This window comes from Vulpes lagopus, chromosome 12, assembly GCF_018345385.1.
Source record: "Vulpes lagopus strain Blue_001 chromosome 12, ASM1834538v1, whole genome shotgun sequence".
Taxonomy (NCBI): domain Eukaryota; kingdom Metazoa; phylum Chordata; class Mammalia; order Carnivora; family Canidae; genus Vulpes; species Vulpes lagopus.
In genome coordinates, this window is record NC_054835.1 from 55,629,753 (window position 1) to 55,651,726 (window position 21,974).

A 21,974-nucleotide genomic window follows, 5' to 3' on the forward strand; every position below is an offset into this window, starting at 1 on the left:
AGAACAAGAAATACCTCTCTATATGCAGAGGCAGGATTCCTCAGCATCTACATGCAGACCTCCCAAGTCAGCCATGGAACGAACAAGAATGTGCTCCTAAACTCAAGTAGCAAAACTCTCTGCATAAGAATTTGTGGTCGGCTTGCACCTTTTCCCAGGTGTGCCTAGGAGGCAGAAATCTTAAGCCCAGAAGTAATGTATTACTTGGATCTAAAAAAAAAAAAATTCTAGATCAACTTTTATAAAACTTGGAACACTCCAGGATGTGTTTTGACAGCTTCAAGATCTGTCTCAAGGACATGTACATGTACAGAGGAAAACCAGCTGTTGTGTCCTGAGGTAGAGACCCCCTGCTATTCAAAAGTTTCCAGATTGTTTTCACTTATCTACAAAAATTGCTGGAAGGTGGTGGTATGGCTAAGAGACAGACAAGGCGAGTCTGACCACATTCTCTACCACACTGGTAGGAGAACCAAAGGAATGGGAACTAAGCCTTCCTTCCTAGGGCGACTAAGGTCCAGTAAACAATACATGGAAATCTGGTAAAGGAGAATGCAAACGTCAGGAACAGCGATGTTTTTTGTTTAAAAGAGGACAAATGGGGATCCCTGGGTGGCGCAGCGGTTTAGCGCCTGCCTTTGGCCCAGGGCGCCATCCTGGAGACCTGGGATCGAATCCCACATCCGGCTCCCAGTGCATGGAGCCTGCTTCTCCCTCTGCCTATGTCTCTGCCTCTCTCTCTCTCTCTCTCTCTCTCTGCGTGACTATCATAAATAAGTAAAAAATTTAAAAAAAAAAGAGAGAGGACAAATGGTCTCCCTTTCACTCACACATTAAAATATTAACCATAACCCAAGGATAATACTCATCAAACCTGCCACCTTTTCCAAAAGAGTGGCCTGACAACATCCTCACAATGCAACCACGAGTGACAAGTCAGGTAGAATCAAGTATTAATAAAGCAAAACAGGGCAGCCCGGGTGGCTCAGTGGTTTAGCCCACCACCTTCAGCTCAGGGAGTGATCCTGGAGACCCGGGATCAAGTCCCACATCGGGCTCCCTGCATGGAGCCTGCTTCTCCCTCTGCCTGTGTCTCTGCCTCTCTCTCTCTGTGTCTCTCATGAATAAATAAATAAAATCTTAAAAAAAAAAAAAAAAAAAGCAAAACAGAAACAAATTATAAAGGCAAATTATTTAGCACATGAAGACATAAAGCCTGGCTCAGGAGACCAAGAATTCTGCAACTGGGATTTGGCAGCGGATTAATTCTCTGCTCCAGTCTTTTCGGTCTGACACTTATCTCTCTGAATTATTTCTTCCTTCCATGCTTTTCAGTAAACTGCTGTTCTAGTATTTAAATGTCATAAAACCTCTACAAACAGGCATAAACTAGGTCTACCAAATTCTTGCATCCTAGTTCCCAGAGGGGGGCAATACCCACACCAGCTTGGTTAATATGAAGGGGTACCTGGCTGGCTTATTCGGTGGAGTGTGTGACTCTTGATCTCGTTGTGGGTTCAAGCCCCATGTTGGGTGTAGAGATTACTTAAAAATAAAATCTTTAGGGGCGCCAAGGTGGCTCAGTGTCTGCCTTTGGCTCAGGGTGTGATCCTGGGGTCCCGGGATCGAGTCACACACTGGGCTCCTTGCATGGAGCCTGCTTCTCCCTGTGCCTGTGTCTCTGCCTCTGTGTCTCTCATGAATAAATAAATAAAATCTTAAAAAACAAACAAACAAACAAACAAACCCAAAACTAAGTAATCTCAGGGTCTTGGGTTCAGAGCCCCATGTCAGGCTCCCTGCTAGTGGGGAGTCTGATTCTCCCTCTGCCCCTCCCCAAAGTCATGCTCTCTCCACCCCCTCAAGTAAGTAAATTAAAATCTTTAAAAACAAATAAAATATTTAAGAAGAAAAAAAAGAAACACTGAAATTAAGAACCCTGCATCTCTAAGGCATAGCTCTTGGTTCCCAGGGCAGTTACCAACACCACACAATCAGAACAGGCAAGATGGTGAAGACTTGTGTGATATCCAGCCAAATAATCTGGCAGTGGCACCAAGGGGCACATGGTTCTTCTTGGGATTAACCTCAAATGGCCAAGGGCATTTTCCCTAGTTAATAACCCATGGTTAACTTAATTCAACAGACATTTAATCAGCTATACTGCTAGACCCGACTTCTAAGGATTTAACTAAACTTTATTTCATACTACACTTGAATTATTTTACTTACCAACTAGATTTGATAACTGTGTGTATAGGACGTTAGGCACTGAACTGTTTCAAGGTTAAAACCTTACTGGAATTTCCTACGACTGACACACATTTTGTTTGATCTACATCTTTTATATCTACCACGTTATTTAAAAATCTCATACTCAGAAGCAACCTGAATGCACTGTAAGATCCTTAACAACCAGAGATAACTCTATTCACTGCAATCAACACATTAACTAGGTACTTCACAGGCGTTAACACTGAAATGATAAGGAATATTATATACTTTATGTCAGTAAATTCAACATGTACGTGACATTCCTAAGACAATTCATCCAAAAAACACAAGATGAAACAAAATCTGAGTAGCTCTTTATCTCATAAAGGAATTACCTTTGTTTAAAACAAGCAAAAACAAAATTTAAAAACTTTCCCATAAACATCAAATCATTATGCTGTACACCTGAACTAAGTTTCTGACAATTGTATCCCACCCACCCCTCCTCCACAAAAACCCTTCCTACAAAGAAAACTCCAGGCTCAGTAGTTTCACTGGTGAATTATAACACACATTTGAGAAAGAAAAATACTGTTATTACCTAAACTCTTTTTAGAAACAAGGAAGGAAAATCTCCAAACTTGTTTTATGAGGTGTGTATAACCCTGATACCAAACCCTGAAAAAAGGCATTATAAGAAACTTATAAGCCATGAAAATAGATGCAAAATTCTCAAATATTAGCAAGTGAAATCCAGCTATATATAAAAAGTACAACAATATACCATAACTAAGTGGGGTTATCTCAGGTATACAAATTTAACACAAAGTTAATCAATGTAATTCACCATGTGAGCCTTCAAATACTCTTCCCTCTTCAGCCCTTACTCTCAAACTCAAAAATGTGAAACTGTCATCATATGGCTCCTTCTAAACCTCTGCTTTCTGACATCCTTCACACATGCCACACTGTATCCCATGGAACAGCAAGTACAAACCCATACACCATTCCCAGCGTACCTGACCAAAATTTTCACAGGCACAAGGCAAGCCTGATGTCAGGTTTCCTAATGCCCCTATCTGAGGCGTAGCTACCTTTAGCAGTAAATGCCTGCAGAAGCCGGGGCAAGAAACCTGGGCTACTGATCCTTACCTACCTTCAAAATAAAATCTTGGACCAGGTCTCCATGGAACTAAATAAAACATATCCAGTGTGAAGGACTCTTTTCCTCGTGTGCAGAAGTACTCGTATGTTTTTAAATGTAGTGACTTCAGCAATGTTAGTAAGACAGAAGGTAATGGGCTTAAGTGAATGCTGGAGATCTTCAGAAAATATTAAAACACAAAAATGTATCACCTTCATTACTAAGCCTTTATATTACTTCAAAGAACTACTTATTGAAGGATGGTTTTCTTGATAAGGACCTTAAGTACCATGATAAAACAAAGCATGTGAAGAAAAAACCCAAACTACCAAATACACCGAGATTCTTTTGCTCTCCTTCTATTTCACTTTTTTTGGGCAAGTACTTAATTAACAGAACTTTAAAATAAACATTTTCTGGGGCCTTTGGGTGGCTCAGTCGGTTAAGCATCTGCCTTTAGGTCAGGTCATGATCTGAGGGTCCTGGGATCAAGTCCCACATCCAAGAATCTGGCTCCCTGCTTAGTGGGGAACCGGCTTCTCCCCCTCCCTACTTCGGCACACTCTTTCTCAAATAAATAAAATCTAAAAAACAAAAACAAAAACAAAAACACATTTCTCCATTAAATCAAGACTGAAAATTCTTAGGGCACCTGGGTGGCTCAGTTGGCGAAGAGTCTGCCTTCAGCTCAGGTCATGATCTTGGAGTTCTGGGATCAGGCCCCACATCAGGCTCTCCACTCAGAACAAGTCAGCTTCATCCACTCCCTCTGCCCCTACCCACTGCTCATGCTCTCTCTCTCTCTCTAATCCTAAAAAAATTGAAGGAGCACCTGGGTGCCTTAGTCGGTTGGGTGTCTGCCTTTAGCTCAGGTCATGAATCTCAGGTCCTGGGACTGAGCCCCGCATCAGGCTCCGAGCTCAGCACACAGTCTGTTTCTCTCTCTCCCTCTGCCCCACCCTGCCTTGTTCATGCTAATAAAATGTTAAAAAAAAAAAAATTGAAAAGTCTTAATTTAAATAACTTTATTCAATCAGAAAAAAAGATCAAATATATGTTTTTAGAGGCACCTGGGTGACTCAGTTGGTTAAGCATTCGACTCTTGATTTTGGTTCAGGTCATAATCTCAGGCTCATGAGATCAGGCTCCATACTGGGCTCTAAGCTGGGTGTGGAGCCTGCTTAAGATGTCCCAGGTGGCTCAGTGGCTTAGCACCGCCTTCAGCCCAGGGCATGATCCTGGAGACCCGGGATCAAGTCCCACAACGGGATCCCTGCATGGAGCCTGCTTCTCCCTCTGCCTGTGTCTCTGCCTCTCTCTCTCTGTATCTCTCATGAATAAATAAATAAAATCTTAAAAAAAAAAAAAAAAAAAAAAAGATGTTCTCTCTCCCTCTGCCCCCACCACCCACACTTGTTTTCTCTCTCTCCCTAAAGTAAATAAATCTTTAATATATAAATATATATGATACAGTATAACATACATATGCGTTTCTAAGTCTATGCAGTATTTTCATTTTAGGTAATTTATTCTACAATAGTAATCAAAAATATGGAAAAATCCATCTATAAAATTTTCACTGTTCCATAATTTACATTTACTTAAAACCTGTATAGAATCCAAATGCCAATAGGTGTATTTTGATTAAACAGCATTTAAACAAGTACACTTGCTATTATCTGTATATATTAAAGATAGGTACTAAATAGAATATACTTGACAATATAAACACAAACACTAATGATGAGGTCAGAACACAGAACTAGCAGCAGCTGTACTGAGATGACTGACTCTGAGTACAGCTGACTCTTCAACAATGTGGGGGTTAGGGGCATAGACCCCTGGCACAGCCGAAGATCTGAGTATTAACATCTGACTCCCCAAAAACCTAACTACTAATAGCCTATTGACAGGAAGCCTCACCAATAACAAACAGTTGACGGATGCATACTTTGTGTGTCATGTCTATCATATATACTGTATTCTTTTCTCCCCCCTTTTTGCTTGCCAAAGCCTTTTAACTTTCTTTCATCTTTCCACAAATTCCTAATAAATAAAATAATTAAGATTTGTAGAACTATTCAAAGCATGATCCTGGGACCAACAACCATCATTTGGGAGCTTACAAGAAAAGCAATTTTTTTTTTTTTAAGATTTATTTATTCATGAAAGACACACACACACACACACACACACAGAGAGAGAGAGAGAGAGAGAGAGAGAGAGACATAGGCAAAGGGAGAAGCAGGCTCCATGCAGGAAGCCCAATGTGGGACTCGATCCTGGGACTCCAGGATCATGCCCTGGGCCAAAGGCAGGCGCTAAACTGCTGAGCCACCCAGGGATCCCCAAAAAGCAAATTCTTAGGCTCCAACTCAGACTTACTAAATCAAAATCTCTGGGGAGTGAGGCCTTGAGTTTATGTCCTTTTTATTTTTTTTTAAATCATTTTATTTTTTTTTTTTATCAGTGTACTCTTTTCCCATCTGGCCCACCCACCTCCCTTCTGATACATACTAGATTCTATAATCTATGTTATATACTATATTCTCATAATAAAGTATGCTAGAAGGGAGAAAACATTAAGAAAATCATATGAAAACTACATTCACAGTATTGTATTATCAAAAAATTCCACCTATAAGTGGACCTGCATAGTTCAAACCTGTGCTGTTCAAGAGTCAACTGTATTTTTTTTTAATCTATTCAAGGTTGGAATAACATTGCTGTTTTTTTTTTTGTTTGTTTTAAGTAGGCTCCACCTACAACATAGAGCTTGAACTAACAACCCTGAGATCAAGAGTCACATGTGCCACCAAGAGCCAAGCACCCCAATGTCGCTGGGTTTTTTTCTTGCCAATACAACCAAAATTTGCCCCCCTTTTTTTTTTTTTAAAGATTTTATTTATTTATTCATGAGAGACACAGAAAGAGAGGCAGAGACATAGGCAGAGGGAGAAGCAGGCTCCACGCAGGGAGCCTGATATGGGACTTGATCCCGGGACTCCAGGATCACAACCTGAGCCAAAGGCAGACGCTTAACCATTGAGCCACCCAGGCGTCCCAATTTTGGCCAATCTTAAACTGCTTTAGAAGCAGCAGCTATGGGACACCTGGGTGGCTCAGTGAGTTGGGTGTCCAACTCTTGGTTTCAGTTCAGGTCATGACCTTGGGGTTGTGAGACTGAGCCCCAAGTCAGGCTCCTCATTTAGTGGGGAGTCTGCTTGAGATTTTTCTCTCCCTTTCCCGAGTATGCTTTCTCAATAAATAAATTTTTTTAAAGGGGGGTGGTGGCACCTGGGTGACTTAGTTAAGCATCTGTCTTCGGCTCAGGTCATGGTTCCAGGGTCTTAGGATCCAGCCCCACATAGGGCTCCTTGCTCAGCAGGGAGTCTGCTTGTCCCTCTCCCTCTGTACATTTCCCTGCCCACATACATGTGCTCCTTCCCTCTCTCCCTCTTGCATGTGCATGCTCTCTCTCTCAAATACATAAAACCTATTAAAAAAAAACAAAACACTATGATCTGAAGACTAAGAAGTCAACCCTTAAAATATACTAACAATCAAATTTGAGAGTAATCCCTTTAAAAATGTACACAAAGCTCAACTAGTCATCACATGCCTGAAATGACCTTCAATTTTATTATTTTTATTATTTTTTTAAAGATTCTATTTATTTATTCATGAGACACACACACACACACAGAGGCAGAGACACAGGCAGAGGGAGAAGTAGGCTCCATGCAGGGAGCCCAACGTGGGACTTGATCCTGGGTCTCCAAGATCAGGCCCTGGGCTGAAGGCGGCACTAAACAGCTGAGCTACCAGGGCTGCCCATGACCTTCAATTTTAGAAGCAATGGCTTCACATGCAGTTGTAAAATGCTTTCACTTCAGCTAATTTTGCTCAAGCTGGTTTTACGAATAAGGTAAAAAGATCTCCCCCATATGGGTCTTCATTTTCTAATTATGCATACAAAACAGGAAAAAGATAAATTCAGACAAAACACCACTAAACCTTCTCTTCCCATGTGGGAAACTCCCCTACCCCCACTAATCTACTGAATTGGAGAGGATTCCTTCCCAGGGACTATTTTTCAATTAACATTCTGCTCATTCAGTCTTTCCCAGGGCCCAGGAACTCTGCTTGTGTGTACCATGTATTATAAGATCACATTAATTAAGATTACATTAGCTATTCAGGTAAAATGATCCTGTTACTAGTCTTCCTGATATGTGGAAAAGTTCAAGGAATATGCACTCTTTGGAGTCAAAAGGGTATGGTTTACAGGCAAGCACTCCCTTCTATCAGACATGTATGGCTGTGTACAAGTTATACAGTCTCTCTGAGACCTATTTTCCCATCTGTACAATGAGAGTATCACCCACCCCGTAGGGTTAAAAATGTCAAAACACAAAAGCTTTAAGCAGCGTATCTAGGACATTAAGGAAGACCGTGACCCTCCTTTGTTCATCTCTGTGGTGTTTCTGTCCAGGTAGCCACGGCATATTCTTAAAGTTTGTGAATTGATACGTAAGCCCATGGAAAATCCTTACAACATGATAAGTAAAACAGGATTCAAAAGTGTATTGAGGGGGCAGCCCTGGTGGCGCAGCGGTTTAGTGCCGCCTGCAGCCCAGGGCGTTATCCTGGAGACCCTGGATCAAGTCCCACATCAGGCTCTCTGTATGATGCCTGCTTCTCCCTCTGCCTGTGTCTCTGCCTCTCTCTCTGTCTCTATGAATGGGTGAATGGAATCTTAAAAAAAAAAAAAAAAAAGAAGTGTATTGAGGTATGATCTCAACAAGTGAGAAAATACGTTAACACCCCTTATGACTATGAAGACTAAAAGGAAATCAAGTCTTGTCCTTTTTATCAGCACAATGTAACATCAATGAAAGTATATGGGAAGTGGGACTATCAGCTGATCTCTTAAAAACACTTACCTTTTCTAAACTTTAAGCTAAATAACTTTTTAAAATTAATAAATGTTAATTTTCCTTGTCCTTTAATATATGTGTCTGTGGCCCCATTCCTAAGGAGCCCCCTATTTATCTGCTCCCTGGGCCTCCCCCAACTCTGACTGCAGCCAGAACTCCTGTCCCACTGTCACTGATGGCAGCTCTGATCTTCCACTGCTGAAGTGTCCTCAACCCAGTGTAGCTACTTCAGAACAAGTCACTGAAAAGTTTGGGCGCTTAAAACAACTCATGAGCACAACTAACAAAGAAAGCACTCCCACATACAAATGACTTAGGGTACAACAGCTTACTGTGAAGTGGCAGGAAATGCCCGTGGTTCATGGGGAGGCTGCAGATATGCTCAGCAGCCAGGGGTTTTCCTTAGATGCTTTTCACCTCAAGGAAGAGATCCAAAAAGTGCCTTTGTCACAGTCTACTTTGTACAAACCAAGATTACCCGGATCTCTCATCTTTTGAAACTCAGGTGTTCATACCCATGAACAGGTAACAATTAAGTCAGTAAGCAACATCAAGTAGTACCGCTTTGTATGAACGTTACGTAAATGCCTCATGTCAAACAAGATATTCTGGCTTAGCCAGGCTCTTCTGAAACGGCTCAGGAATAAGGGGGGGCCCCTTTAGGGATAGAAGGCTAGGACAAGAGGTCAGACAGCAACAGTTAAGCTGCTGCACCACCTGCTGGGCCGGACAGGACCCCTTCCATTAAGCCAGCCTCTCACCACTCCCATTTCTATGTCCATGTCGAGGAGTGCCACTGCCAATTTCTTTGCCCTCTAAACGCAACAACTCTTCTATGAGCTCAGCCTTTACAATAATTTGGTGACCAAATCCCAAATAGCATTAAGACGAGTTTTTGTTTTGTGAGAAATGAACACCCATCTATACCTTAAGCACACAAGGACAACTTCAAACATATATGGATGACAGAACGGGCAGCTGCTCCTTACCTGGGCAATGGCTGCTTCGTTATCAGCCAATCCCAACAAAAAGATCCTCACTTTGTCAATCTTCACTGGAACCGTTCTCCCTCTCCATTCCACTTCGCTCATGGTGGCTGCCTGTTTGGCCCGAGTCTGAGTGATCAATGCCTGGAAAATAGATTTCAGAAGTCAAAGCTTTAATTGTTGATGCTGAAAGTGGTCTCTTTCTATAACCAACATATTACACCTTATATACTAGTATATACAAATGGTATTTAAATTCCTCCTTGGTGGGGCACCTGGGTGGCTCAGTGATTGAGCGTCTGCCTTTGGTTCAGGTTGTGATCCTGGAGTCCTGGGATCAAGTCCCACATCAGGCTGCCCTGCATGGAGCCTGCTTCTCCCTCTGCCTATGTCTCTGCCCCGCCCCCCTGCCTCTCATGAATAAGTAAATACAATCTTAAATAAATAAATAAATCCCTCCTTGGTGTATCATTTATCCTAATTTATAGAAATTCAAACATGAAAAGGACATAACAGAAAATTTAAAACAGCGACATTGGGGCACCTGGCTGGTTCAGTGCCCATGTTATTCTTGGCATCGGGGTACTGAGTTCAAGTTGGATGTGGAGACTACTTAAAAAAATAATAAGAAAATTTTTTTAACTTAAAAAAATTAAATAAAAAAAGCAACACTAAGCTTGGTAAGAGTGTGAGAAAAAAACATACTTGTATATATTGCAAGCAGAAATGTGAATCAGGAGAAATTTTTTTTTTTTAAGATTTTATTTATTTATTCATGAGAGACAGAGAGAGAGAGAGAGAGAGAAACATGCAGAGGGAATAGCAAGCTCCATTCAGGAAGCCTGATGTGGGACTTGATCCCAGGACTCTGGGATCATGCCCTGAGCCAAAGGCAGACGCCCAACTGCTAAGCTAACCAGATGTCCTGAATTAAGAGAAATCTAAAGAAATTTATCACTATGAATCAAAAGCTCCCAAAATATTCAATGCCACATTTAAGAACGTATCCTAAGGAAATAACTAAAAATGTGTACAAGAAGGATATTCACGGTAATATTATTTATCACTTAACAACAGCGAAGTGCTCATGTGAAGCCGACTTCAATACAAGAGTACCACATGGCTATCAAGATATGACAGTGTAGGAATATTTACTGAAGTGAAAAAAATACTTGGGATATTGTATTTAAAAAACACATTATTAAACACTATACTAAGATCCCATTTAGAAAATATATGCCTTTTCAGGGTGCCTGGGTGGCTGAGTCGGTTAGGCATCTGACTGTTTTGGCTCAGGTTGTGTGGTCTCAGGGTTGTGGGATTGAGCCCCGAGTCAGGCTCTGCACTCAGCAGGGAGTCTGCTCAGGCTTCTTGCTCCCCTTCTCCCTCTGCCCTTTCCCCCACCTGGGCTCTTTCTCGTTCTAAATAAACCAATAAAATCATACATACACATACACACGTATGTAATGGTTACCTCTGATTTTACCATTTTAGTTCTCCCCCACCTTTTGTATTTCCTTTAATTTGCCTACATTACTTGCTTAGAAAATAAGTGAGATAAAAAATTGAATACTTTACAATATTAAATGAAAAAGTTTTTAATTAAAAATACATGGATATACGGGACATCTGGGTGGGTCAGTTGGCTGAGTCTTTGGCTCAGGTTGTGACCCCAGGGTCCTGGGATGGAGCTCCATATCAGGCTCCCTGTTCAGTGGGGAGTTGGCTCCCCCTCTCCCACTGCCTGCTGCTCCCCCTGCTTGTGTGCTCCATCCCCCAGCCCACCAAATAAATGAGTAAAATCTTAAAAAAAAAACAAAAACAAAAACAAAAAAAACAGGGATAGAAATATACACATATTAATAGTAATTATGCTGAGTATTGAGATTATGGATTACTTCTTTTTCTGGACTTTTTTAAACCAAAGAGTTCACAAAAATGTACAGACTACATTACCTCCAATTTTTCAGCCAGGAGACCCTCAGTGCCTCCAGACCTCAATCTCATCTGCATGAGTTCATTGATAGCTGACTGGTCCCCTGAGAAAGAGAAAGCTATTGAGTGGAAATCCTCAAGGGTCTGGTCTATTCTCTCAAGAACCACTAGATTCAAATCTGAGCTCTTCCCCTTGCAGAAGCAAGTTTTGGTGAACCCCAAGTCCCTTTACAAAGCTCCTGAGGAGTACAGAACTTGGCATGATGGAAACAAAGCAAAGGAACTGCATTCTGTGATTTTAAGCTGGGCTGACTTTGACAGCTCTACTTTTCTCATCAGCCAAAACCCATGCCAAGGATGGAGGCAGGGACAAGGAAAGCGTGAAAGTTAAATAAATCCTCTAGGGCTCTCTGAGATGAACTACCACCAACCCACCCATTTCTGCTCAACTCAGCCTCTGCTCACCAATGTTATATGCACAGTAGCGGATATTAGGCGAGATCTCTTCCACACGTTGGTTGTATAGCACAGCCTGCTCTTCTGTGAAAGCACTGGCTAGTTTCTCATAGATAGTTCTGTGAGGAAAGAAACATTAGCTTTCACAACAGCCTTATTTTAAGAAAATAAAAGGGAACACATCAGCTAAAAACAAAACATGGCACTTTGAGACCCTTCTATCAATTATGAGAATTAGCATGGTTCTAAGGATGAATGAGAATAATCAATATTCCTAAAGGGAATGAAAAATAAATAAATAACTGGAGCTAGCTCCGTTGATTGGGTGTCCAACTCTTGATTTCAGCTCAGGTCATGATCTTGAGGTCATGAGACTGAGCCCCATGTCAGGCTCCTCGCTCAGTAGGGAGTCTGCTTGAGATTCTCTCTCTCCCTCTGTCCTCCCCATTGTGTGCTCTCTCCTGCGTGCACTCTAAGATAAATAAATCTTAAATAAATAATTGTACTTCTCTAGAAACAATCTTATCAGATGATCTGCAGCCTGAATGGAACTACATACAAGTGAAACTGGCCATAGCTTTTGAATCAGACCACTTACTTGCACTTGTTAAAAGCTTCAATCGCAGCTTTCCATTCTTGATGTTCAAAACGCAGCATTCCTGAGAGGTAAGCCATGTAAGCCTGGAAGGGGGGAAGGGAACTACTTCAACATCCAGCCCGCTTTCAGCCCAGGGCCTGTCCTGGAGACACAGGATCGAGTCCCATGCCGGGCTCCCTGCATGGAGCCTGCTCCTCTCCCTCTGCCTGTGTCTCTGCCTCTCTCTCTTCTCCCCCTCTGCCTGTGTCTCTGCCTCTTTCTCTCTCTCTATCATGAATAAATAAGTTAAAAATTCTCAGACGAATGGATAAAGAAGATGTGGTCTATATATACAATGGAATATTACTCAGCCATTAGAAATGAAGAATACCCACCATTTGCTTCGACGTGGATGGAACTGGAGGGTATTATGCTGAGTGAAGTTAAGTCAATCGGAGAAGGACAATCATATGGTTTCACTCATATGGGGAATATAAAAAATAGTGAAAGGGATTATAGGGGAAAGGATAGAAAATGGGAAAAATCAGAGAATGACAAAACATGAGAGACTCTTAACTCTGGGAAACAAACAAGGGGTAGTGGAAGGGGAGGTGGGCGGGGGGATGGGGTGACTGGGTGATGGGCACTGAGGGGGGCACTTGATGGGATGAGCACTGGGTGTTATATGTTGGCAAACTGAACTCCAATAAAAAAATGAAAATAAATAAATTCTCATTTCTCTGAAACTAATAGTACACTATATGTTAATTGAATTTTTTTTAAATTTTCATTTATTTATGATAGTCACACAGAGAGAGAGAGAGAGAGAGAGAGAGAGAGAGAGAGGCAGAGACGTAGGCAGAGGGAGAAGCAGACTCCATGTACTGGGAGCCTGACGTGGGATTCAATCCCGGGTCTCCAGGATCGCACCCTGGGCCAAAGGCAGGCGCTAAACCGCTGTGCCACCCAGGGATCCCTAACTAATTGAATTTAAATAAAATTAAATTTTAAAAAATGCAGAGTCCTGAAAAAAAAAATGTTCCATTTTGTGAACTTCCCAGATCTAAGAGTCAAGCTTTTTATCTTCATTTTCAGAGATGCATGAACTTTTTTTAAAAAGTTAAAGCTGATTATTAAAAACCAGCAGCTCAGGGCACCTGGCTGGTTCAGTTGGTGGAACATGTGACTCTTGATCTTGGGGTCATGAGCTGAAGGCCCACACTGGGCGCAGAAATTACATACATACATACATAAAGTGGGGGGAAGAAAACAACAACAAACCAAGAGCTCAAAAACAAAAGAGAAGCCAACTTTGCCTTGAAAAAGCAAGACCGTGTTATTTCCTCTCCCGTCAATTTATAACATTAAGAAACTGTTCTAAGGAGGGCACGTGATATAATCAGCACTGGATTATGAGACTGATGAATCACTGAACTCTACGACTGAAACTAATTAATACACTATATGTTAACTAAATTTTTTTTAAAAAAAGATTTTATTTATTCATTCATGAGAGACACAGAGAGAAAGAGGCAGAGTCACAGGCAGAGGGAGAAGCAGGCTCCATGCAGGGAGCCCGACATGGGACTCAATCCAGGGTCTCCAGGATCATGCCCTGGGCTGAAGGCGGCACTAAACCGCTAAGCCACCCAGGCTGCCCTGCTAACTGAATTTAAATTTAAAAAAAAAAAAAAAAAAAAAAAAGGAAAGAAAGAAAATGTTTTTTAACCATAAAGTCACGTCTCCAATCTTCGCAATAAAGCAAAGCAGACGTTAAGTCACTGACCTGAGCCTCTAACTTGGTCTTGGCATCCACGCGATTGCTCTCACACAAGCGTTCCAATTCCTCAGCATGCTTCACAGCTTTGCGAAGGCGAGACAACAAGTGGAAACGTTTTCGGGGTTCAGTGTTGGCTTCCTGTTTCAGCTGCATGGCATAGCTCCAGGCTCGTTCAGCATCCATCAGAACCAGAAGCAAATATCTAAATGAGAGAGAACATGATGAACACCAGGAGCATCAGACTCTGATATTCCCTAAGGCACAAGCTTCAGCCTCTCAACTTCTCTCTACGCCCTGCCTGGCTTTCCTCCTCAGAACTACTCTTCTCAAAGTATTGATCATGGCACTTGATCGGTATCTCTGACCAGGCTCCACCTCAAGTTTCTAACCACCTACCAGACACGTCTCACTAAAAACACTGCTACCACCTCAACTTGACAAACCCAGACTTACCCCACCCTAATTTTAGCAAAGAGGCAGTCCAGGCACACAACTGGGCCTCATCTTTGAATAAACGTCACTTCCATCCCAACCCAACTGAAAACTAAGTTCTTAAGAAGCAATGTACTGAAGTGATTAAGAAAAAGGCTCTAGAGTCAGGATTGGAATCTCTGTGTCATCCGTCACTAGCTATGTGATGTTGGACAAAGTACTAACCTTTCTGTGCCTCAATCTCCCATGCAGTAATACATGTAATATACTTAAACCAGAGTTTGGCACTTATTAAGGACCGATTAAATTAGTCACTTTATTGTTATACTGGAGAATCTCTTTTTTTAAATTTTATTTATTCATTCATTCATTCATGAGAGAGAGAGACAGAGACAGAGACACAGGCAGAGGGAGAAGCAGGCTCCATGCAGGGAGCCTGACCTGGGACTTGATCCTGGGTCTCCAGGATCACGTCCAGGGCTGAAGGCAGCACTAGCTGGCTAGCTGGTGCTAAACCACTGAACCACCTGGGCTGCCCACTGGAGAATCTTTTGTGAAACTAATGCCTTAATATTCCTTAAATATCAGCTTAATCTTGTCTCTTCGAAATAAAAGATCCCACTATAAGAGATCCTTCCTAACCTGTTCTCATTAGATTTAACTGATACATCCTGCTGAATCCCACCACGGTCTCTAAGCTCTAGTTTTCTGTGCCTCCATACACCAAGCTCCCAGCCTCTCTACTGCCTGAGCAGCAGCTAACAACCATCCAGAGTATTATAATTCCTAAAGTACATTCAGACACCTAGGCATTATGTTTCCCTCACACAGAATGTTCTTTCCTCTCAGAAATCCCTCAAGGTCCAGCCTCCTCAACACTGGCTTCCTGGTTTCCCAATCAACGCCCCCACCCCCCCCCCCAACCCCCGCCAGGCGCCTGGCTGGCTCAGTCAGAAGAGCATATGACTCTTAATCTCTGGGCTGTGAGTTCGGGCCCCACGCTGGGTATAGAGATTACTTAAAAAAACAAAATAACCAATTTTCAAGACTTCAGAATTCTTTTTTTTTTTTTTTTTTTTAAAGATTGTATTTATTTATTCGTGAGAGACACAGATAGGCAGAGACACAGGCAAAGGGAGAAGCAAACTCCATGCAAGGAGCCCGATGTGGGACTTGAGCCTGGCTCTCCAGGATCACAACCTGGGCTGAAGGCGGCACTAAACCACTGAGCCACCCGGGCTGCCCAAGACTTCAGAATTCTTAAGAGTAAATGACATACAATACAGCAGCTACAGTGCTCCTTGTTTTGAACTTGACTAGTATCTCTCAACAAGATCACAGTCAACCAGGTTCAAGAACTGTGCCTCTCCAACTCTTCTATGTCCAAGATGGTGTCTCGGCTCTGTCCTGTCCTGGCCACATATTTAGATTAGGGGACAGCAAACATTTTTTTGTAAAGAGCTCAACAGTAAACATTTTAGGTTTTATAGGCCATATGGTCTCTGTCACAACTACCCTGCTCCTCTGGCACAAAAACAGCTATAAGCAATACCTAAATAAATGGCTGTGTGATAATAAAACTTTACAAACACGGGGGCGCCTGGGTGGCTCACTGGGTTAAGCATTCAACTCTTGATTTCAGCTCAGGTCATGATCTCAGGGTAGTGAGACAGCCCACAGCAGATCTGCACTAAACGTGGAGCCTGCTTAAGATTCTCCCTATCCCTCTGCTCATCCCCTCCCACCCCCAAATGCGCTCTCACTCAAAACAAAACAAACAAAAAGCACTTTACCAAATCAGATGACAAAAGGACCAATTTGGCCCGCAGGCTGAAATCTGAGGAACTGGCCTAGACACCTCTACTACATGTTGCTTGACAGACTGATCCTTCTGTGAATGCACTGAAACACAAAACTCTCCAGGAGTAATTCACACACAGATTCCATTTAAGATGCATGGATTTAAGTATACACTGAAACTTGCATTCCAGAACCCTCACCAATACCCCATCAGGTCCTAACTGCAGACTCCAGTGTTCAGCACTCCAGCACAGCTCCTGAAAACCTTACTGAACCTCTGTGAGGCTCAGTTTCCTCATCTTGTAACTTAATAGTACACGTGTCTATTCCAGAGAGCTGCAAGAAGCATCAACTGAGACAGAGTTCTGGCACAGCGTCTAATACATAAGTGCTTGATACATGTATTAGCAAGAAGTATTTAACAACTAGCATGGAGCATGCAGTACCTGTTATCAGTCAGAAGATCTTCAGTTACTTTTTTCCCTGTAAATTTGTGTCTGTTCCCCATCTTGAAGTTGAGTGTTTTCCGAAGACGTCTTTGTCTACGGGAACAGTAGCCCCTGAAAGAAAATGACAACTCAGGCAAGCTGACAGTACTTGCAATAGCAGGTTTGATAACAAAGGCCAAAGGTTTGAGGTGTTCTACTTATGGTTTCCACAGACACCACACACCATCTCGCATTTACTGATGCAGGGCAGTATGACTGGTGTTGCCAAAAACACATTTCAAACCTAATCTCAGTGTCAGGGGTCATGGTTGTGGGGACCTTTGGGGAGGAAGGGTTTGTGATTAGAAGGAGCAAAACAGGGACTTCAGGGATGCTGATAAGGTCTGCTGGTTACAGGTTGTGAAAAATTTATCTCTGTCTACTTCTCTGTATATAAATTATACTTCAATAGAATAGTAAAAAAAAATCCTTCAATAAAAAAATATTTTATTCATGAGAGACACACAGAGAGAGGCAGACACACATAGACAGAGGGAGAATCAAGCTCCCTGCTGGGAGCCTGATGTGGGACTCGATCCTAGGACCCCAGGATCACGACCTGAGCCACGGTTGTGAGTTCCAGCCCCACAATGGCATGGAGCTTAATTTAAAAAAAAAGGGGGGGGGGATCCCTAGGTGGCTCAGTGGTTTGCCTCTCTCATGAATAAATTTTTAAAATCTTAAAAAAAAAAAAAAAGAGGGAACAGATAGAGGGCAAAAAGCTGATCGCTGTAATAACTGAGTGATGGATTCATTACAGTAGCTCTACATCTGTTTTTGAAAATTTCCTTATTAAAACAAACAAACAAAAAAAAAACCCAGGTTGTAACAGTCTCCAATTAAAACCTTTTCATGGCTTCCCATCACTCCTACACTATCACCTGCACAAGTTACCAGGGCTTAAGGTACCCTGGTAGTTCAGTCGGTCAAGCATCTGCCTTCAGCTTAGGTCATGACTCTGGGGTCCTGGGATCAAGTCCCAAGTTGGGCTCCCTGCTCAGCCAGGAACCTGCTTCTCCCTCTCTCCCTCTCCCTACTTGTGCTCTCTCTGTCAAATAAATAAAATCTTAAAAAAAAAAAAAAAAAAGTTCATTTTCTACCACTCTCCACCTTGCTCATGCTGCCCCAGCACTGTGGACCCTCTACAACAAGGCTCACTCCTTAGAATCTGTAGTGTTTTCTTTACTAGCACTTTTTAAAGTCCTATAGCCAGTGGTGCCTAGGTGGCTCAGTCAGTTGAGCGTCTGCCTTTGGCTCAGTCATGATCCCTGGCTCCTGGGATCTTGGGATTCAGCTCCATGTTGGGCTCCCTGCTCAACCAGGAATCTACTTTCCCTCTCCTTACTTGCATGCATGCGCATGCTCTCTCAAATAAATATTTTTTAAAAGTTTTTTTTAAATTTTTTTTCATGAGAGACACAGAGAGAGGCAGAGACACAAGCAGACGGAGAAATAAATAAAATCTTAAAAAAAAAAAAAAGTCCAGTAGCCAAAGCCTGTATCTTCAATATGAAATGGATATTTCTGCTTCTAAAATACTGGATTAGGGATCCCTGGGTGGCGCAGTGGTTTGGCGCCTGCCTTTGGCCCAGGGCGTGATCCTGGAGACCCGGGATCGAATCCCACGTCGGGCTCCCGGTGCATGGAGCCTGCTTCTCCCTCTGCCTGTGTCTCTGCCTCTCTCTCTCTCTGTGTGTGTGACTATCATAAATAAATAAAAATTAAAAAAAAAAGATTAAAAAAAAATAAAATAAAATACTGGATTATATTATACAGTAGGCATCTATTTTTAAGAGTTATATTAAATTTGTCTTCCAACTTGAAAGCTGTTACAGAGTTTATCAATAAATTATAATGATATCATAGAAATGCCCCTTATATAGGGTGCCAGGCTGGCTCATTCCGTGGAGCAGGTGGCTCTTGATCTTGGGGTCATGAGTTCAAGCCCCAAGCTGGGCACAGCGCTTACTTTAAAATAAATAAGGAACTGAAAAACTCTGACAATATGGTTAGGATTAACAAAAATTATTACCATAACTGTTTGCTATTTTCAGCAAAAGCCTCCAGTGTACCTGCATATTATGAGGCAAAATGGATAAAACAGTTGGCTTTTATTCATTATGAAATTTTAAATTTGAGAAGAACATTTTAAAGACTCAGTATGGGCAGCCCGGGTGGCTCAGTGGTTTAGCACCGCCTTCAGCCCAGTGCCTGATCCTGGAGTCCCGGGATCAAGTCCCACGTCGGGCTCCCTGCATGGAGCCTACTTCTCCCTCTGCCTGTGTCTCTGCCTCTCTTTCTGTCTCTCGTGAATAAATAAAATCTTAAAAAAAAAAAAAAAAGACTCAATATAAGTTCAGAGTCAAACTTTCCAAGTATAACTGACACAGCAAAATAAGTAGGATATTAACAAAAGCAAACCAAGTTTGAAAATTCCACAATAATTTCCATACATCTTGCACACGATACTAACCTATACCTCTGAAAATCTCCATGCCGCAAACCATGCTGCTGCTGGGATTCCTTAATTATCTGAAGAACTAGAGCCAAGATTAAGGAAAAACTTACAATGGTAAGAATCCAAATAAATCATGAACATACTCCCATTACTCTATATTTGTATCAAACTACAGCACATTCAACATTGCTGAAATACTTAGTACATTAACTACTGAAATCTCTTGTCATCATTTTCAATAGCTATCTTGTCACAGGACATGGCTAACCAAGTAGAAAAACTGTTCCCCCAAACCTGTTACTTTCAAACTAAAAAAGGAGAACATTATTAGCCATTGAGGATTCCTTAAATCAACAGCTTTAAAAAAAAGTTGCTGGATTTTAACTACTGAATAAAGCTGGGGTTGTTCCCACTGATTTACACCAGGACCCAGTATTTTACTCATTGGAGCAGATTCAGGTTTAAAAATGACGTGTACTACTCCTCTATTTGCATAACTTCCTGCATCTGCCAAATCTAACTTTTCTTTAACAGCTGTGATCCTGTATGAGCCTATGGTTAGCGCATGCCAACCAAACGAGGCCACAGCTTGCATAAAAATATTAGTTTTTCTTTTAAAGAAAAAAAAAAAAACCCTGACCAAACTCTTTTTAAGAATCTTAAAAATATTTTAAGATCATGTGCTAAACTTTAGTAAATCCAGGGACCTTTATCTACAATTTGAATTCCCCTCTAAAGTTTCCTCAACGCTCCTCTGCAGACTTATGTTGAAATACTGAACGCTATAAGGACTCTTTCAACAACTAGAAAGGAATAAGAAGGTGTAAGTTTTGTAAAAAAAGAAACCAAAGCGTTCTAATGCCATTTGAAACTATATCTATCACCGGTTCAAAAAGTAAAACTCCAAACCCCTGAAAACAGCATTAAGATGTGAAGCTAAACGTGTTATTTCAGAAATTCAACTACATTCTCTCCATCTGTTATTCATTTCAAAAAGCCACAAACTAGTGTCTCGGGCACTCAGTTGTGATACACTTGGATGTAAACTACAGGCCCATCCCTCCAGGTCAACTGAACAACTCTCCACGAGATAAAATGCCTACAGACCCCTCAAGAAAGCTATACAAGGGGATCCCTGGGTGGCTCAGTGGTTTGGCGCCTGCCTTTGGCCCAGGGCGCGATCCTGGAGTCCCGATTAAGTCCCGCGTCGGGCTCCCTGCAAGGAGCCTGCTTCTCCCTCCTCCTGTGTCTCTGCCTCTCTCTCTCTCTCTCCTCTCTCTGTGTCTATCATAAACAAATAAATAAATAAATCTTTAAAAAAAAAAAGCCACATAAGTGATGTTAAGCTATGCTCCTATTAAAAATGGACAAGCTCTTCCTCAATCCTTGCTCCACTGCCAGAGCATCAAACTGTAATGCTCACTATCCATTCTCCGACGGCTGTTGACAAAAGTATTAAGACAAAATGTCAATACTACAATTGCCCCTCCGCAGTTCAGCGATTCAAGGTGCCAAGAGCGCAGCTCACTGGGGTGGCCACAGTGTCATCCCCGTCACCAGCCCTCCACGCGGGCAAGCGCAGGGAAACTGCAAAACTCTGCCCAATCCGCCCCCCCCCCCCCCGCCCCCGGTGCCGCTTGAGAGAAGAGGACGCTCCCCCAGCCTGGGAGGCGAATGAGAAGCGAGAAAAGACCGATCGAAATACAATACCCTGTAAATGAGTGCCGGAAAGTAAGGGCGAGAGAAACTGCAACCCGAGGCCTCTCCTGCCCGGGCCGTGCCGGGACCCGCCGCCTCTCCCGCCCCCGGCCCTGCACATCGACACGTAGTCATAGCGAGTTAGGCCCGATTACTCTAGGATACTCTCCAAACTCAGGCTATCCCCGAATTCTCTGTTTGCCTTCGACCCAGCTGAAGGCCGTTCGTTTTCCTTATTTTCCTCTCCTCCGGCACCGCGTCCACCGCCACTGCCGCCGCCGCCGCCGCCGCTCCCGCCGCCGCCGCCGCCGCCGCCACCGGGAACCTGTTTCTCGGCAGCCATCTTGCCCCAGCGCCGCAGAGACAGACGGGATAGAGGAGGCGGGACCACGGAGGCGGAAGAGAGCGAGGCCTGCCCCGACGGCCTGACGGGATAGCGGCGGACTCCGCCGCCGACGGCCGGGTCCGCACGCTTAAACCGCTTGTTGGAGTGCGCCTGCGCGTAGGCTCGGGTTCTCGGGTCGCGGTGGGCGAGGCTGAGGGCGCGCTGGGGCACGGGGCCAGAGGTGTTAAGCTCTTTTCCGGGCACCGAGGGCGGAAGACTGGAAGGTGGACCCCCTCTGTCTCCTGCATCCCTGCACGGAGGAGCCTGCTCACGTCCCAAGCGCAGAGGGCGGGGGAGGTTGGCTAAGGAATTTGGGTTTCGGGGTGTCTACGTCCCTGGATACTGGGGAGCTGGGGTTCCCACACTCCCCGAATGAAGCACTCCCCCTGTTAGGGAACCGCGCCTCTGCGCTCTGCTCTGGGGCCCACCCTGAGAAAGCGCTGGCGGGGTCAGGGGTCAGCAAGTGGGGAGGCTCCTGGCCCTGCTGGCGACCTTTGTCCCTGGATTTGGGAGCAAGCAGTCCAGCAGTTCAGGAGGGAGACATGCTCTGCAACATGCGTTGGGAGATGTTGGGCAAATAACTTGGTTTCCCTCTAAATGCTTTCCCTTCTCTGTGAAATGGGGATAACCAATTAAGACAGTTTTTATGAAGATGAAATGAGGCAATTTAGGGGCGGCTAG

The 21,974-nt window shown here is 43.1% G+C and overlaps 1 protein-coding gene across 1 annotated transcript in view; it reads right to left on the minus strand.

The window, feature by feature from the left end:
- The window catches only part of SRP68 (signal recognition particle 68), a 36,942-nt gene extending 15,682 nt beyond the window's left edge, over nucleotides 1-21,260 (minus strand). Inside the window, exons 1-8 of the mRNA XM_041726264.1 lie at nucleotides 21,074-21,260; nucleotides 19,226-19,292; nucleotides 16,711-16,824; nucleotides 14,039-14,234; nucleotides 12,274-12,356; nucleotides 11,685-11,794; nucleotides 11,241-11,323; nucleotides 9,288-9,428 (exon numbers count right to left, since the gene is read on the minus strand). Coding sequence (XP_041582198.1) covers nucleotides 9,288-9,428; nucleotides 11,241-11,323; nucleotides 11,685-11,794; nucleotides 12,274-12,356; nucleotides 14,039-14,234; nucleotides 16,711-16,824; nucleotides 19,226-19,292; nucleotides 21,074-21,251 — 972 coding nt within the window. The 5' untranslated portion in view covers nucleotides 21,252-21,260. The remainder of the gene's footprint in view (nucleotides 1-9,287; nucleotides 9,429-11,240; nucleotides 11,324-11,684; nucleotides 11,795-12,273; nucleotides 12,357-14,038; nucleotides 14,235-16,710; nucleotides 16,825-19,225; nucleotides 19,293-21,073) is intronic.
- Nucleotides 21,261-21,974: the final 714 nt, after the last annotated feature.